At 45.3% G+C, this 16,390-nt stretch overlaps 1 protein-coding gene across 3 annotated transcripts in view; it reads right to left on the bottom strand.

The window, feature by feature from the left end:
• Positions 1-16,173, bottom strand: part of arhgef40 (Rho guanine nucleotide exchange factor 40) — a 39,831-nt gene extending 23,658 nt beyond the window's left edge. For 2 of the 3 annotated variants that reach the window (XM_045721817.2, XM_045721818.2), the window contains exons 1-5: positions 15,768-16,173; positions 4,223-4,312; positions 3,857-3,964; positions 2,145-2,430; positions 532-1,831 (exon numbers count right to left, since the gene is read on the bottom strand). In XM_045721817.2, coding sequence (XP_045577773.2) covers positions 532-1,831; positions 2,145-2,430; positions 3,857-3,964; positions 4,223-4,312; positions 15,768-15,770 — 1,787 coding nt within the window. In that variant the 5' untranslated portion in view covers positions 15,771-16,173. Of the gene's footprint in view, positions 1-531; positions 1,832-2,144; positions 2,431-2,849; positions 2,978-3,856; positions 3,965-4,222; positions 4,313-15,767 lie in introns of those variants that run through there. The other variant, XM_045721820.2, reaches the window with a different exon arrangement.
• Between the last annotated feature and the right edge of the window lie 217 nt (positions 16,174-16,390).

The following is a 16,390-nucleotide window of genomic DNA, read 5'->3' as shown; positions in this document are numbered from 1 at the left end:
TATTGAGCGAACAGCATTATTTTACAAAGTAAAACACGCAGGTGAGTGAGCTGCGTATCAGTGGGTGATTGAGTGAAACTGGAAAACTTTTTTAGGACTATCATTTCCTCCTCATATTATACAATATGTTTATGCACACACCTAGGCCTAGACTATTGATGGATTGAAGACAAGGTCGTTTTTAAATGATCTCAGATTCTCAGTTTGTCAGTGTCAAAGTAGCCTGTCATTTTAATCGTTTGGGAGGTATTAGAAAAGATTCTGATAATGTCGCCAGTCATCTAAAATGGGCCACATTTTCCCACGTGTGCAACTTCTGCAAGCGCCTCTACTCTACTGCTCTATGCCAGCACGCAAAAGCGATGATAACGCATGCAATGCTTTATTATTGCTTTATTATAAAGGTGATCTTTTTTTCATGTGCTACGGTACCTCAGAGCACCCCAGGTCACCCCCCCACTCGGCTAACTTTTTGTTCCGACACCTCCCAATTTACAAATTAAGCATATTTATAAGAAGTTATGAAGTTACCTGGGTGCCCTGAATCCTCCCGTTTTTACTTCCTTTCCTCTAGGACACACTCCTATCTCCTCCGTCTTTCCTTCATCCCTCTCTTCTGAAGTTGTTGCTCCCTTTGGGTCAGTGTCAGTACCGGGTCGAGTGAGAGAACGTTCCGTCTCCCTGTGTTCTGTCGAGTCTGCTATTTCGTCTGGTACACAAGAGTCACTAGTGGAATGTCTTCCTTTCTGGGTTTCAGATCCATCTGCCAATGGGCTGTCCACATTCTCCCCATTTCCTGGAATATCAATCAATGGCCTCGCCGCATTCTCCCCACTTCCTCGTGTGCCTTTAGTGGGCATGGTGTCGCTGTCTCCACTCAGTGGCTTATCAGCATCCTCAAACACAGATTCAGAGCGAGAGCTTTGATCCGATTGGCCCTCTACAACGTGCGCTGCTTTGTGATTTGCTGCCTCAGTCGCTATCAAACTGTTACTTCCATGGCTGTCCCTGCATGGCTGTGTAACGTTACACCCACTGCCCTCCCTCTCCCTGCCCACCCCGGGCCTCCTCTCCTTGGACGGACCATCAAAATACAGCCCCTGGCTTCCTAGGCCTTCTGGGTCTTTTCCGAGGGCCTGTTTCTCCCCTTCGTCAGAGTTCTGAAGCGAGGAGGGGTACGACTCAGACCGTCTCGCTCGGCCTAGATCGATGACTCTAGGCAGGGGGCGGGGGGGTAACCAGTCCCCCCGGGGGGTCACAGAGTCCCTCTTACCCCCCAGGACACCCCTACTGCCCCCGGCTGCGTCCAGTCGCCCGTACCCCCAGGCCTTCCCTCTGCGGAGCTTGATAGCCTTGCTCCTCCTACACAGCGGCAGGGTCTTGGTCTTACAGATCCCATGCATCTCCAGGTACCTCTGCCTGGGGTCCGCGCCGCCGTCCGGACCCCCCCTGGGCTCCAGGAGTTCCACGTAATCCCCATCACCACCCATTTGGTGATGCCTCGTCGTCCTCCCTAATCCGTCCTCGCTGCACCGACGGCGGGGTAGAACGGCCTCTGCATCTACACTGTCTGGAGGTAGGTCATCGTCTTCTTCGTCCCAGGAACAGGAGTCTGGTTCTCCAGAGGAGGAGCCCCCCCAGCCACCCAGGCCGAGGCCCACCACCGGGGTGAGGTTGGTGGTGTGGTCGGGGACGGAGGTTGGGTGGTCAGCCATGGTAGTTAGGTCGTCCGATGGGTTGTGGATGAACTTGGGGTAGACCACCTCCCCCCACGGTAGGCGGACCACCCCGTCACACGTACTGACCAGACACGTATCTAACCCTCCACCTCCTGAGAAAGAGAGAGAGGGAGGAATGAGAGGAAGGGAGGAGGGAAGGAGAAATAGGGGAAAGATAGGAGAAAGGAGTGAGAGAAAGGGAGCGACGGAGAGAGGGAGGGGGAAGAGAGGGGGAGAGGGAGGGATGGAGAGAGAGGAAAGGGACAGATAGAGAAATTCATGTCACACAACTCTTTTTGCTTATCTCTCCTCCATCTTTCTACACTTAAATCTAGTAGTTCTCTCATACACTCTCTAACCTCAACCCCTTTCTCCTTTCCCACACTCCCTTGTTTCCTCCCTCCCTTCCTTCCCTGCATCTCTCACCTTCTCTTTTGTAGCCCCTCTCCTTGTTGACACTGTGCAGCCACTCTGTAGTGAACACCAGGGGGTGCTGTGACTCGGGCACCAGGACCTCCTGGACGTTGCGGCCCCCGGGGGCCAAACACTTGAGGGCCAGGCGGGGGCAGCGCGTGGAGAAGGGAACCACCTGCAAGTAGAAGTCGGTACTGCGCAGCAGCCTCCAGTCCAGAGTAGAGAGCTGGACCACAACCTTCTCTCCGAGGCAGAGGGGCCAACCGGAGTGGAGGAACAGACAGCCCAGATACTGAGACTGGGAGAGAGATAGGGAGAGAGATAGGGAGAGAGAGAGGGAGAGAGAGAGAGAGAGAGAGAGAGAGGGAGAGATGAGAGATGGAGAGAGAGAGAGCGAGAGAGAGAGGGAGAGGGAGAGAGAGACAGAGAGAGAGAGAGAGGGAGAATGAGTCAGTAACATATTGATGTATAGTCAGAATATCTGGAATGAGAATTAAAACAGGGCGGACACTGACCAGCAACCAAGACCGAGACGGGGAACAGAGCACAACAGAGTCACAGTCAAACAGGCATGAGAGAGTCAGAGACGAGTCACATCACAGAGAGCCAAAGAACTACTATGAAATACCTAAAGAAACCAGTACTGCCTCCCAGGAGAGAGTCAATACCCCATAAACTGCACCACAACAGATGTAAATCTATCCTGTACCTACCTACCTTATTCTCTGCTCTTCCTTCCCTTCCTCTGTGTGTGTCATGCTGTGAGGACTAAACTCTGTTAGAATCCCTTGGCTGTTCTCATTCCCCAATTAGCCAATGACATGTGCCCGCTCCCTCCCCCTCTGCTTCGATTCATCCAATGTTCCCCGACTCACGAGACCATTATCAAATTATATTCCTGGCCCTGCTGCCCCCTCTTTCTGCATCTCTCTCTCTCACTCTATTTCTTACTCTCTCCCGTTCTGTCCTATTCTGTTCATTGACATTGGAAACTCTTATTCTCAGCATAAACCACCACATCTCCCCAACCCCCATACATAACATAACTTCTGCATTCCTCTGTTTTGAGTATCAATCCCTCACTCATGTTTTTCTGTCTCTCTATCTACCCCAGTCACCCACACACACTCTCTCCTCCTCTTTCTCCTTCAATGTACCCCAGTGTTCTGCCCCACTCTCCTTCCCCCCCATTTCTCAATCAGTTCTCTCTAGTCTGCAACTCGCACACACACACTTTCCCACAGTGAAAATGACTGCCCCCCCTGTCCATTTTCTCCCTCACTCCCCCACACCCCGGGCCGGCACCCAACCCCCATCTCTCTCTTTCTCCTCCTCCTCCCCCTGCCTCTTCTCCTCCCTCTCTCCCAGTGCACAGCAGTCACATATGGAAGGAATTATTATCATGACTCATGCTCCTACTCCCGTCCCAGGCTGCTTCACCGAGCGACAATGAAAACAGAGACCACTTTGAGTGTGTGTGTGTGAAAATCACAATGTGGGAGAATGTTCCCCAATGTGTGTGTGAAAGAAAGAATGTGTCCAGGTCTGTTTATTTGTTTATTTGTGAGAGAGGGAGTTGCGGAGACTAAAGTGGGTGACAATGTGTAGGCGTGCATGTGTGTGTATGTTTACATGTTTACAAATACAGTATATGTTGTTACGCTATTGGGAGTGGCGCGCGAGCATGCGCTTGTGTGTGTGTGTGTGTGTGTGTGTGCACTCACACAGGCATGCTGCTGTAGTTTGTGAAGAAGGTGTTTTGCTGGGATGAAGTAGTCCAGCAGGTACCTCAGACTGTCATGCTGATAAGTCGACTCCAACACGGAGAAAACCTGCACAGATAGGCAAACGCACACACACACACACACACACACACACACACACACACACACACACACACACACACACACACACACACACACACACACACACACACACACACACACACGTATAAGCAAACATGTAAACGTCTGTGTGTGTGTGTGTGTGTGTGTGTGTGTGTGTGTGTGTGTGTGTGTGTGTGTGTGTGTGTGTGTGTGTGTGTGTGTGTGTGTGTGTGTGTGTGTGTGTGTGTGTGTGTGTGTGTTTACTTGAGAGAGGAGAGGCGGGGCTGTGCTCTCGAAGGGGGGGTAGAGGGACGAGAGAGCCCCCTGCACACAATCTTCCACTGCCTCTGAGCCCTGAGAGGGAGAGAGAGAGAGAGAGAGAGAGAGAGAGAGAGAGAGAGAGAGAGAGAGAGAGAGAGAGATGTAAAGAGTTCATTCTTAACCGGACATTGAAAGGCTGCTGCTATGTCTGTGTTTGTGTTAAACAGCTGGCTTGTCCTGCTCGCAAACTCGCACACACACACACACACACACACACACACACACACACACACACACACACACACACACACACACACACACACACGCACACGCACACGCACACACACACACACACACACACACACACACACACACACACAAAACATACACACACACGCGCACACACACACATGCACAAAAAACATACACACACACATACACGCACACACACAACTTCCTGTTGCATGGTCTGGGGAGTGTCAGACAATTCCTGGAGTTCCAGTGAACGCAAGAGCTGAGCCCCAAATGGCACCCTATTCCCTATATATTCCCTATAGTGTACTATATATTCCCTATAGTGTACTATATATTCCCTATAGTGTAGTATATATTCCATACAGTGCACTATATATTCCCTATATATTCCCCATAGTGTACTACCTATTCCCTATAGTGTATTACAGTACCAGTCAAAAGTTTGGACACACCTACTCATTCCAGGGTTTTTCTTTATTTTTACTATTTTCTACATTGAAGAATAATAGTGAAGACATCAAAACTATGAAATAACACATATGGAATCATGTAGTAACCAAAAAAGCGTTAAACAAATCAAAATATATTTTACATTTGAGATTCTTCAAAGTAGCAACCCTTTGCCTTGATGACAAGTTTGCACACTCGTGGCATTCTCTCAACCAGCTTCATGAGGTAGTCACCTGGAATGCATTTCAATTAACAGGTGTGCCTTGTTAAAAGTTAAAAGTTCATATTATAGCAAGAGCAGCTAAAATAAGCAAAGAGAAACGACAGTCCATCATTACTTTAAGACATGAGTCTGACATGAGTCAGTCAATCAGGAAAATGTCAAGAACTTTGAAAGTATCTTCAAGTGCAGTCACAAAAAACATCAAGCGCTATGATGAATCTGGCTCTCATTCAGACTGCCACAGGAAAGGAAGACCCAGAGTTACCGCTGCTGCAGAGGATAAGTTCATTAGAATTACCAGATTCAGAAATTGCAGCCCAAATAAATGCTTCAAAGAGTTCAGGTAACAGACATATCTCAACATCAACTGTTCAGAGGAGACTGCATGAATCAGGCATTCATGGTCGAATTTCTGCAAAGAAACCACTACTAAAGGACACCAATAATAAGAAGAGACTTGCTTGGGCCAAGAAACACGAGCAATGGACATTAGACCGGTGGAAATCTGTCCTTTGGTCTGATGAGTCCAAATTTGAGATTTTTAGTTCCAACCGCCGTGTCTTTGTGAGACGCAGAGTAGGTGAACGGATGATCTCTGCATGTGTGGTTCCCACCGTGAAGCATGGAGGAAGAGGTGTGATGGTGTGGGTGTGCTTTGCTCGTTACACTGTCTGTGATTTATTTCGAATTCAAGGCACACTTAACCAGCATGGCTACCACAGCATTTTGCAGTGACACGCCATCCCATCTGGTTTGCGCTTAGTGGGACCATCATTTGTTTTTCAACAGGACAATGACCCAACACACCTCCAGGCTGTGTAAGGGCTATTTGACCAAGAAGGAGAGTGATGGAGTGCTGCATCAGATGACCTGGCCTCCACAATCACCCGACCTCACCCAATTGAGAAGGTTTGGGATGGGTTGGACCGCAGAGTGAAAGAAAAGCAGCCACCAAGTGCTCAGCATATGTGGGCACTCCTTCAAGACTGATGGAAAAGCATTCCAGGTGAAGCTGGTTGAGAGAATGCCAAGAGTGTGGGGGTGGCTACTTTGAAGAATCTAAAATATTAAATATATTTTGATTTGTTTAACACTTTTTTGGTTACTACATGATTCCATATGTGTTATTTAATAGTTTTGATGTCTTCACTATGCTCACACACACACACACACACACACGCACACACACACACACACACACACACACACACACACACACACACACACACACACACACACACACACACACACACACACACACACACACACACACACACACACACACACACACGCACTCGCACACGCACTTGAACGGGCACATGCACACACACACACACTCATCCTCGTATACACGCACATGCACACACACACGATAGGTCTGCCAGAGAGGTGGAGGGTGACAGAGTAGAGAGCTAGCAGTACACTGTTTATTTTTATACAGGACTGTCGGCATGGCAACCCATAACCTTTTTTTCTCTCTTCCTACCTCCCTCCCTCCCTCTCTCCATGTTTCCTCTTTTACCGCTCTCCTTTCATAATTTTCCCTCCTTTCTCCATACTCTCTCAATTCCTCTCTCCTACTTTCTTTCTCCCTCTCTCATAATCTCTCAGTCATCTGACAATAATTATAGTGAGATCCCCCTCACAGAAAGCATATTGTGCAGAACTTCTAAAAAATACTGATTTGATGGGTAAAGAAAGACAGAGAAATAAAGAGAGAAAGAAAGGAGGAATGGTCAAACAAGTGTGTGGAAAAAGAAAAAGGACGGCTGGGGAGAGAGGGCTGGGAGGGGGTTTCTGGGAGAGAGAGAGGGAAAAGATTGGAAAAGGGGGGATGGAGGGAGGGAAAGAAAAACAAACTGTGAAAGAATGTGGCCAAAAGAATTGGAAGTGGACTAACAGTCAAATGAGAGGCAGAGAGAGAGAAAGAGACAGAGAGAGAGAAAGTGAGAGAGAGAGAGAGGATACAGAGAGGGAGAGAGAGAGAGAGAGAGAGAGAGAGAGAGAGAGGATGAGAACCAGAATGGGAAAGAGAGCTATAGAGAGAGAACAGAGCTAGGAATACAAACTGTTTTACACAAAATTACTTTTTCTACACTTGAAATGAATCTAACTAAGAGGTCAGCAGATGTTGTTCAGGGTCAGTGGCATGAATGATTCTACTTAGCCCAGGTCAGGGCTTAATAAGATAAACAACCCTAATTAACTATTCAAGCTGCAGAGCCAAATTATTTACTGTAGGTGATTCCAACCATTGATTACTGTAACTAGAGTTCATGCATCATCTATAATATGACCTTGGGGAGTCTATAGGAGTAATTGGTTGAAGATTGATTATATATCAACACTAGCCTGGTCCCAGATCTGTTTGAGCTGTTTTGCATGACATTTGCCATAATATTTGTCACGTCCTGACCAGTATAAGGAGTTATTTGTTATTGTAGTTTGGTCAGGACATGGCAGGGGTGTGTTTGTATTGTGTTGCCAGGGTTTTGGGTTGTGTTCTATGTTTTGTATTTCTATGTTCTATTTTCTAGTTTTTCTATTTCTATGTCTAGTTTATTGTTTTGACCTTCAATTGGAGGCAGCTGTTCCTCGTTGCCTCTAATTGAAGGTCCTATTTAGTAGGGGTGTTTTTCATGGGGTTTTTGTGGGTAGTTGTTCCTTGTATAGCTGTAAGCCTTACAGGACTGTTTATCGTCGTTGTTTTTGTATACGTGTGTTTTGTTTTGTTTTTCCTTCTTTCTGCCGAATAAAAAGAAGATGAGTATACACACTCCCGCTGCATTTTGGTCCAATTCCTACGACACCCGTGACAGAACTACCCACCACAAACGGACCAAGCAGCGGAGGAAGGAGCAGCAGCAGAGCTCTGTGGAGTCATGGACATGGGAAGAGATTCTGGATGGGGCAGGACCTTGGCACCAGGCTGGGGAGTACCAGCGCCCTAAGGAGGAGCTGGAGGCAGCCAAGGTGGAGTGGCGCTATTATGAGGCATTATACGCACCGAGAGGCAAGTGCGAGAGACAGCCCCAATAAAAAAAAATTGGGGGGCACACGGGTAGTTTGGCTGGGCCAAGGGTGAGCCCTAAGCCAACTCCCCGTGCTTATTATGGGGAGCGTGTGGAGTGGAGAGCGCCGGTGTATGCGGAAGTGCGCACAATCTCGCCCATGCGCACGCACAGTCCGGTGCGAGCAATCCCAGCCCCTCGCAAGTGCCGTGCTAGAGTGGGCATCCAGCCTGGAAGGAGGATGCCTGCGCAGTACATCTGGCCACCAGTGCGCCTCCTAGGCCCATGCTACCCTACGCCTGCGCTACGCACGGCAGCCATCAGGCCTCTGCACAGCCCAGTTCGCCCTGTGACAGCACTCCGCTCGTGCAGGGCTACTATTACCATCCAGCCAGGACGGGTTGTGCAGGAGGTGCGCTCCAGACCTCCAGTGCATACTCATGGCCCGGTGTATCCAGTTCCTGCTTCTCGCACTAGCCCTGAGGTGCATGTCTCTAGGCTGGCGCCTCCAAAGCCAGCACCACGCACCAGGCCTCCAGTGCGTCAGCCCAGTCTAGTACGTCCTGTTCCCGCTCCTCGCACTAGCCTTGGGGTGCGTGTCTCCAGTCTGGTACCTCCAGTACCAGCCCCATGCACCAGGCCTCCAGTGCGTCAGCCCAGTCCAGCTCGTCCTGCTCCTGCTCCTCACACTATTGAAGGTCCTATTTAGTAGGGGTGTTTTTCATGGGGTTTTTGTGGGTAGTTGTTCCTTGTATAGCTGTAAGCCTTACAGGACTGTTTATCGTCGTTGTTTTTGTATACGTGTGTTTTGTTTTGGTTTTCCTTCTTTCTGCCTAATAAAAAGAAGATGAGTATACACACTCCCGCTGCATTTTGGTCCAATTCCTACGACGCCCGTGACAATATTGCCTTGGCAAGACAGTACAAACAGATCTGGGACCAGGTTAAATCAGTCACTAGTCAGTTGCGCTCTGAATAGAGATAAATGCTGTAAAAGGGTCCAGTGTCTACTACCTACTTCTGACTACTCCTGAGAAGTGCACTTCAAATAAGTGTAACCTCCCAATTCAAATAATGCCAGTCCCAGTCTAGATACGGTACATTCTAGCTACATATTCCAAATATCTGCATACTTACTCCACGCTTTGCATATCTGCATAATATCTGCATACTCCGCACTATGAAGGGACCTCCGGTGGATCACTGAATGAGCAATAGTATCGTACAGTAAGTATTCACCCCCTTGGACTTCTTCACATTTTATTGTGTTACGAAGTAGGATTAAAAGGGATTTAATTGTCATTTTCTATCAACAATCTACACAAAATACTCTTATGTCAAAGTGGAAGAACAATTCTAACACTTTTTAAAGATGAATGAAAACACTGTCTTGATTAGATAAGTATTCACCCCCTGAGTCAATGCATGTTAGAAACACCTTTGGTAGCGATTGCAGCTGTGAATCGTCTTAGGTAAGTCTCTAAAAGCTTTGCCCACCTGGATTGTGCAATATTTGCCCATTACTCTTTTTAAAATTTTTCAAGTTCTGTCAAAGTGTTGGGAAACATGGCTAGACATCTATTTTTATGTCTTGCCATTGATTTTCAAGAAGATTTAAGTCAAAACTGTAACTTGGCCACGCAGGAACATTCACTGTCTTCTTGGTAAGCGACTTCAGTGTAGGTTTGGCCTTGTGTTGTAGGTTATTGTCCTGCTGAAAGGTGAATTCCTCTCCCAGTGTCTGGTGTAAAGCAGACTGAAGCAGGTTTTCATCTAGGATATTGCCTGTGCTTAGATCCATCCCGTTTATTTTTATCCAGAGAAAATACTCAGCGTAATTCTTACCTTGACCATGCTTAAAGAGATATTCAATGTCTGATTCATTATTGTTACCCATCTACCACTTTCCTTCTTTATGAGTCTTTCAAAAAGCTCCCTGGTGATCGTAGTTGAATCTGTGCTTGAAATTCAACACTTGACTGAGGGACCTATACAGATGTTGTATGTATGGGGGAACAAAGGAAATGGTAGTCATCAGAAAATCATGTCAACCCATCATATTTCACACAGAATGAGTCCATGTAACTTTATTATGTGATTTCTTTTAAGCCAAATCATCTTTCTTCACAAACTCCCTCTAGATGCAACATTATCCTTCTGCATAGTACCACTGCTCTAAGCCCTAGGCCTCACCATATTTGTCTCATCCAAAGTCAGGGGCAATGTTTTCAGCACTACTATGTATGAAAACAGCCTCATTAAGTTATTATTAACCCTAATCCTAACCCTATCAATAACAGGCTGATGTATTACTTACTAGTGCTTCATTTAAACACCATGTATATCCAACCTTCAATGTTTTAGCACCACTGATCTATGATATATATTTTTTAAGAAAGAATGATCATTATCAAGTTATAGTACAACAGATTGTAGAGTGCAGGCCTACTGTTTACTACGGTTTCCTAATGCTATGAATATCCAATCCACAGATTTAATAACAACATTTGTTTACTCTGTACAGTTTAATGTTAGTGCTATATGTGTAACGTTTAATGCTATTGCCACGTCCTATTGAAACGTTTCTGGTTACGCTAACCTATTTAGGCCTAGATTTACCTTGGAAAATGTATTCTTTATCGCTATGTGACTTCCTGTATTAAAATAAAGGGTATACAAAGTACAGCTCTAATGCCCTCATTCCTCTAAAACAGAGTCTCTGCTTGCATCCCAAATGGCAAACTATTATCCATAGAGTGCACTACTTTTGACCAGAGCTCTACGGGTAAATGTAAAATGAAAATGTCAAAAGTAGTACACAATATAGGGTGTTATTTAGGACACCGCCTATTGCTCTGCACTGTACTGTGTACCAGAAACAGCAGCCTATACTGTAGTCACATGTTATTTGCTGAAGGCTGAAGTTGTGATTTTTGTGCAGCGTTAAAATAATCGATGGTTCATGCCGTTATGTTTCCGCACTATGGCTCATTCAAAAGCACTGTTGCTGGTCCCACCGTAGTGCATGAAACAAAAGGTGATTGGATTAGTAAACTAGATGTACAAACACTATTCGGCTGGACTTTAGAAGGAAATAGTTCCCTCCCGAGTGAGGCTTTCCATCTTAACTAAGTGGCTAGATGTGTTTTATCCGGTCTGTGCTTTGTTTTTCCAGGGCAGGCTAATGCAACTTAGGTAGTACTTGTACTGTGTGTGTGTGTGTGTGTATATATGTGTGTGTGTGTGTGTGTGTGTGTGTGTGTGTGTGTGTGTGTGTGTGTGTGTGTGTGTGTGTGCCTGTATACATGCATATGTGTGTCCGTGTGTGTTTGTATATGTGTGTGACTGTGTGCATAAAGTGCTGTGAAAAAAGTATTTCCCCCTTTCTGTTTTTGTCTATTTTTGTATGTTTTTTTTTTACACTGAATGTTTGTATATCTTCACCCATAACCTAATATTAGATAAAGGGAACCTGAGTGAATAAATAACACAACATATTGATAATTATTGGTATTTTATTAACAGAGATATGCAACACCCAATGCCCCTGTGTGAAAAAAGAATTGCCTCCTTATACCCAATAACAGGTTGTGCCTCTTTTAGCTACAATGAATGCAACAAAACACTTCCTGTAGTTGTTGATCATTCACTCACATCGCTGTGGAGAAATGCATGGCTCAGGTGCGCTTCAGATCACGGACGGATGGCCTGACATTCTCCTTCAGAATGAACTGATACAGAGCCGCATTCATGGTTCCCTCAATGATGGCAAGTCGTTCAGGTCCTGAGGCAGCAAACCATCACACTTCCACCACCATGCTTGACCGTTGGTATGAGGCTCTTACTATGGAATGCAGTGTTAGGCTTGCCTCAGAACCTGGACGACTTTCCATCATTGAAGGAACCATGCATTCAGGCAATCCATCCGTGAGCAGAAGCTATAGCACAGCTGGACCATGCAGCAAGACACTGATTCAAAACATACAAGGAAGTCAAAGCCCAGACCTATACCCGATTAAAATGTTGTGGCAGGACCAGAAATGAGCAGTTCATGCTCAAAAACCCTCAAATGTCGCTAAGCAGTCCTGCAAAAATTCCTCCACAGAGATGTGAGAGACTGAACAACTACAGGAACTGTTTGGTTGCAGCCATTGCAGCTAAAGATGTCACTCTAGTTGTTGAGTGTAAGGGGGCAATTACTTTTTCACACAGGGGTATTGGGTGTTACATGACTTTGTTTATAACATAATTAAAATAAGGATCAAAATCTTGTGTTATTTCTTCACTCAGGTTCCCTTTATCTTATATTAGGTTTTGGTAGAAGATCTAAAAACATTCAGTGTCCAAAATATGCAAAAATAAAGAAAGTCCAAAAGGGGGCAAATACTTTTTCACAGCACTGTGCATACGTGTGTCCATATGTGTGTGTGTGTACTCTGTAATGATTATTCTGGAGGCCTCTGCATGGTCAGGGCACGGGTATGTCATTCTTCCGTCAGACTTCCTGTCTTTCTCTCCTGCATGCAGCACACAGCCCTGGAACGGAAGACAGGCTAGAGGAGCCCTCCAAACAGATGCTTGGCAGAGAAAGAGAAAAGGGAGAGAGGGGGAGATAAAAGAGTGCAGAGGAAAAGTCAGAGGTGGAGAGACGAAGCGAGAGAGTGGGAGAGAGAGGGTTGAGAGAGAGAGAGAGGGAGAGAGAGAGAGGGAGATGAAAGAGTGCAGGAGTAAAGGCATAGGTGGAGAGAGAGAGAGTACGAGAGTGTAAAAAAAGGGTTAAGAGAGAGAACAAGAGAGAGAGAGATGGGGCTAAGAGCGAGAGAAGGGGGAGGCTAAACTACTTGGAGAGATCGATGGGAAACAATAGTGATATAAACCAGATGTAGAAAGCTAGAGGGATGAAGCGAGGGAGATAGAAAGGGAGGGAGTGAGTGAGAGTGAGATGGAAGGCAGTCTATAAGACACTGATTTCCTCTCCTGAATCCCCATAAATAACAAAAACCATGAGGAGGAAACCCACTGGGCACACCACGTCATTTCAACGTGGAAATCTGGGTAATATTTGGTTGAGACATTTACAAACGAGATTACAACCTTTATTCACCCACTCAAAAAGACAGCAAGAAGTTTGTAGAATTCTCAATGTTTTATCACTGCCCTTTCAACCATTTGAAAGCACAGCCAAATTCCATTGAAAAAACAATGTCAGGTATTTTGTTTTAATACAACAACTTAATGTGTTGTCACTATGCTTCATCTAATAGCACAACCAAATGACCTGGATTGCAGTTGATTACATTAAAAGTACGTAGTGCAAGCGATTAATGCAGTTTGAGATTCTGCGCAGATTATTGTGGCAATTATGAAGATCTTCACAAACCTGCGACATTTGCATGCATCCTTGAACAGGAACGCTTTCTATGATTACATAAGAAGACATTTATAGTTACAGTAGCCTCAGAATGTGGCCATGGATGCGTTACTACTTACAAGGTTGAATAAATATTGTTATATAGTTTGTAAGATAGCCTTAACTTTAGCCTATTTACTTACTGTATTACAACAGTCATATTGAATATCGACATTTACAGGATATCTAATGCTTGTGTAGTTTCATCTGAGCCACTGGCTTAATCCTATTCTTTAACTTTTATTTGGGGTTTAGTTGGAGATGTTAATCCAACATATAATTTGTTAATTTGTTAATAGTTAATAGGCTATTTACTGCATTGCAAAAGTGCTATTGAATTGTGTTTGGTTATCAATGTAACTAAATATCAACATTTGAAGGAGATGTATCTTTCGTACCACTGACTTAGTCTGGCTTTAATTCCAGTTTGTCTACAAATTAATAATTGTTATGCTGGATTCGCGTCACCATCATTCTCATTCTGTCACCTCTCCTCCTCATCCCTGTCTTTGCCTCATCTCAGCCTTTCATCACAGTTTGTCTTGTGATTTTCCCCTTGCCTTGATTGGTCAGCCTGGCATGTCCCCTAAGTGTTTCAAAATAACTAGAGACAAGGCTATGGAATGCTGTCTGGTACTGAGAATTACTCTCAGTGTGTGTGTGTGTTTGTGAGTGTGTGTGTGTGTGTGTGTGTGTGTGTGTGTGTGTGTGTGTGTGTGTGTGTGTGTGTGTGTGTGTGTGTGTGTGTGTGTGTGTGTGTGTGTGTGTGTGTGTGTGTGTGTGTGTGTGTGTGTGTACGCTTGCGTCAGTTGCATGTGTGTGTGTTTGTATGCTTGCATCAGTGTCACGTTTGCATGTAATATTACATGCAATTTTTCATGTGTGCATGTGTGTGAGAGAGAGAGAGAGAAATAAAGAAAGAAAGAGAGAAAGAGAGAAAGAAGAATGACAGAAAAAAGAGAGAAATAGATCAAGTTGAGGTTTAGTGGCGCAAGTGGTGTTTCCATCCCCCTCTCCATCTCTCCTCCAAACTCTCCTCTTCATAAACAGAGAAATAAAATCCCTCTACTCATGTTCTCACTCCCCTGCATTCCCTCCATCCCTTGTTCTTTCTTTCTCACTCCCTCTCTTTCTTTATTTCAGGTCCAATGTGGAAAATGCGTCATCACCCAAACCACTGTCGCTACTCTCCAAGTTCTCCTAAAAGTCCCCACCCCCTTCCCCTCTCTCTTTCTCCCTCGTTCTCTCCTCTCTCACTCACTCTTTCTGTCTGTCTCTGTCTCACAGTTGCCAGGCGGCTCCACCCAGTCCACAGCAGGAGAAACCGTAAAAGAGCTAATTCTGTCCATCTCTCTCTCTCTCTCTCTCTCTCTCTCTCTCTCTCTCCCTCTCTGTTTCTCTCTCTGTGAGCCTGTTTATCTCTCTCTATGTCTGTCTGTCTCCACTCCACTCCCCCCCCCCCCTCTCTCTGTCTCGCCCTGTCTCTGTCAGTTTGTCAAAACTAGTGGTAACAATTGAAGTCTGGGTGTCAAAGAAGAACAGTAGCGGTATTGTTATACAGAGAGAAGGTCTTGGTGACCGTTACATTGCTCACTCCTTCTTAATGATCCAGTCTCAAAATAGACATAACGATGAAAACATGGAGAAGACTATTCCTATCATCACCATTTAGCCCTAATATGTAGCATACAGCTTTAACTTCATGTCAATGCATATGTAATAGCCTACACACTAAGATAAAAACCTACATCTAAGTTCCTAAACCTAAATATTGCACCTTTGCTGAATATTGACAAAGAGGAGGGCGCATTCAATTCAATGTGAAAGGCTAGTTTACTGTTAGGGAATTTCCATGTTTGTTTAAGGGGGAAACGAGCCCATATCTGCAAAGACAGGCGGTAAGTTAAAGTTAAACTCTTTATTGCAATGTCTAGCCTGCAACGTTCCATTTACAAAGTCGTGATTATACTGATACATAGGCTATGTCTAGGACAATAGTAAGAATAGCCTATAGCCTACTCTATAGTCTATAGGCCTATAACATCAAATAATATATGCTTTAACTTGCTTTATCATTTCGTTAAAACTGCATTATTTTCCATTATAGTTGTTTCAGGTATAGAAGCAGGCCAGGCAGGAAACTATGGCCGCCTGTTTCTACATACCTAGACTACAGTCTGCAGAACAGAAGGGCCTTACCATGATATGACTCCGGCTGGGCTGCCTACATTGTAGTCTGTGACTTTCCTGGACCCGCTTCCTCCAACCATCCACTGCTATAGAGACTATATAAATGTCTCCACGCAAGAATATTCCCCTATTCCAATGGCGCGTTAAATCCGTTGTAGTCCCGCAACGTGGTCGGGTAGTGTGTTGTCGGTTATGACTGAGAACTTTTGTTTCACAGACAACATGCAAGAGAAAACAGTATGATTGGCGTCGCACGGTCTTCCCCGTCAATCTCCGCCTCTGCCGTTATTTCCGATTCTGCAAGGCAAGCGTGTACAAATTGTTTTTATCCTCCCTGTCTCCTAATGTTGGTCCCACACCCCTCCCTATCCTCCCTCTCTCCGTGCGCCTCACACAGTTAACAAGAGAGCTACAGTCTGACTTTCAACCGCCGGGGCTACACTCAAACTTTCCATTTTTTCCTCCAGCGTTAAAGAAATGAATAAACAATCAAACGTTGTCACTCCACCCACATGTAATTACGTTATATTTATTGATGCTAATTTTATACCATGATTAGCGCATTTGATATTTGCTCGTTCAATTAACCTACATTTTCTTGGTTTATAGGCATAGGCATTACACGCCCACTT

The sequence above is a fragment of the Salmo salar genome, chromosome 07 (genome assembly GCF_965601325.2).
Source record: "Salmo salar chromosome 07, fSalSal1, whole genome shotgun sequence".
Lineage (NCBI taxonomy): Eukaryota > Metazoa > Chordata > Actinopteri > Salmoniformes > Salmonidae > Salmo > Salmo salar.
Note: the sequence above shows the minus strand (reverse complement) of the source record. Positions and strands in the feature narration are given on the sequence as shown.